The following is a 1,578-nucleotide window of genomic DNA, read 5'->3' as shown; positions in this document are numbered from 1 at the left end:
GATGGTGTCCGATGATTGGAAGGGAAGTACTTGGAACGGTGTTGCTGATTATGTGTTCGCTGAAGAGCTGCTATCTAGTAATATGTGGTGGGCAGCTTTAGAGTGGGTTCTTGCTGTGCTAGAGCCACTCTACAAAGCCCTTAGATATGCTGATACACAAAAGAGATGCACCCTATCTGGATTCAAGAAGAGTATGATGACAGCCATACAAAAGTTGGAAAGTCATCTTGGTGGTGGATCACAAATGTTTCATAGAGTCATGAGCAAGGTGTCCAAGAGGATCGATGCTATGCAAGAAGGCACACTATTGGTTGCAGGTAGTTACAAAACTAACTAAATTTGTATTATGACGCTCTCTTTTTATGGTTTTAACTTCTTTTTTTCTCCCTTCTCCTTGCACCTGTTGTCCTTGATCCTTACACACATTATCAGATCAACATGTGCAAGATGATGGACTATGCTCTTGCACTAACAGATGCCATTGAGAAGATCGCAGACCCTGAGACCGCTGTTTTGGCTATTGATGAAGTCAGCACTTACAGAGAATGTCGTGGGAGGTTTGGCTCAAGGTTGGCACGTTCCTCTGTAGAGAAAATGTCACCAAGTAAGTTCCAATTACCCCACTTGTAAAATTCTCTATTACCCCAGTTTTGCAACTCAGTTCATCTCACTATGTTAATTTTGTTTTAACTTGGCAGCTGAGTGGTGGTTCCAATTTGGAGGGGAAGTTCCTAATCTGCAGAAGTGTGCCTTGAGGATTGTATCACAATGCGTTTCGTCAAGTGGCTGTGAGAGGAATTGGAGCGCTTTTGCTTTGGTCCACACGAAGCAAAGAAACCGTCTTCTATATGGCAAGCTGCACAAGCTTGTATCTGTGCGCTACAACTTGAAGGTATGAAATGTGTTTTGCCCATATTCCATTATTCACCCATATGCCATGATTCACCTGCATACTGTTGTTTCCTAAGCATTGTTTGAAATAAAGGTTGCTGTTTACTAAGTAAATGCTACTATTTATTAAAGACTGTTATTAGGTTGTTATTTAAAGTAAATATTGATGTTTACTTAGCAATGTTTAGAGTAAAGGCTGCTGTCTAATAAGCATTGTTTTATACATAGCGACTTTATCCATTTTATTCTTTATACTTCGTTGTCATTCACTGATTTTGTTTTCACATTTTGAAGATACGTGCTGAAGAAGAAGAAGACCCGGTGAGAGAGAATGATAAGCAGAAGGAAGTTGATGCATGTGCAATGATGATGGATACAACCATGTTTGATGCAACAAATCCTATGATGGAATGGTTGAATGAGGATGAGGAGCATGCAATCTTGGATGGAGTTGATGCTGCTAGCGCCGTGTTTGAGAAAATACGTTTGCTTAACTCAAGTAGGAAAGTGTCTCGTCTTGCAAGGAAGGATAATGGCAGGAAAAGAAAGAGGGTAGAGGAAGAAGAGGATGACTACCATGATAGTGAGGATGATGATGAAGAGAATGAGGAGCTGGACCTGGAAATTAATGATGATGGTAGCCATGATGATGGTGCAAGTCAATCTGATGGAGGAGATTCGCCAATA

The 1,578-nt window shown here is 40.8% G+C and overlaps 1 protein-coding gene across 1 annotated transcript; it reads left to right on the top strand.

Annotated features, from left to right (window-relative positions):
• Window positions 1-378: 378 nt before the first annotated feature.
• On the top strand, window positions 379-1,571 carry LOC123176651 (uncharacterized; the record flags this gene model as incomplete). The annotated part of the gene is made up of 3 exons (XM_044590751.1): window positions 379-604; window positions 699-892; window positions 1,186-1,571. Coding segments are annotated over exons 1-3 (746 nt in total), but the record flags the coding sequence as incomplete, so codon positions are not given.
• Between the last annotated feature and the right edge of the window lie 7 nt (window positions 1,572-1,578).

Source organism: Triticum aestivum, unplaced genomic scaffold (assembly GCF_018294505.1).
Source record: "Triticum aestivum cultivar Chinese Spring unplaced genomic scaffold, IWGSC CS RefSeq v2.1 scaffold60594, whole genome shotgun sequence".
Taxonomy (NCBI): domain Eukaryota; kingdom Viridiplantae; phylum Streptophyta; class Magnoliopsida; order Poales; family Poaceae; genus Triticum; species Triticum aestivum.
Note: the sequence above shows the minus strand (reverse complement) of the source record. Positions and strands in the feature narration are given on the sequence as shown.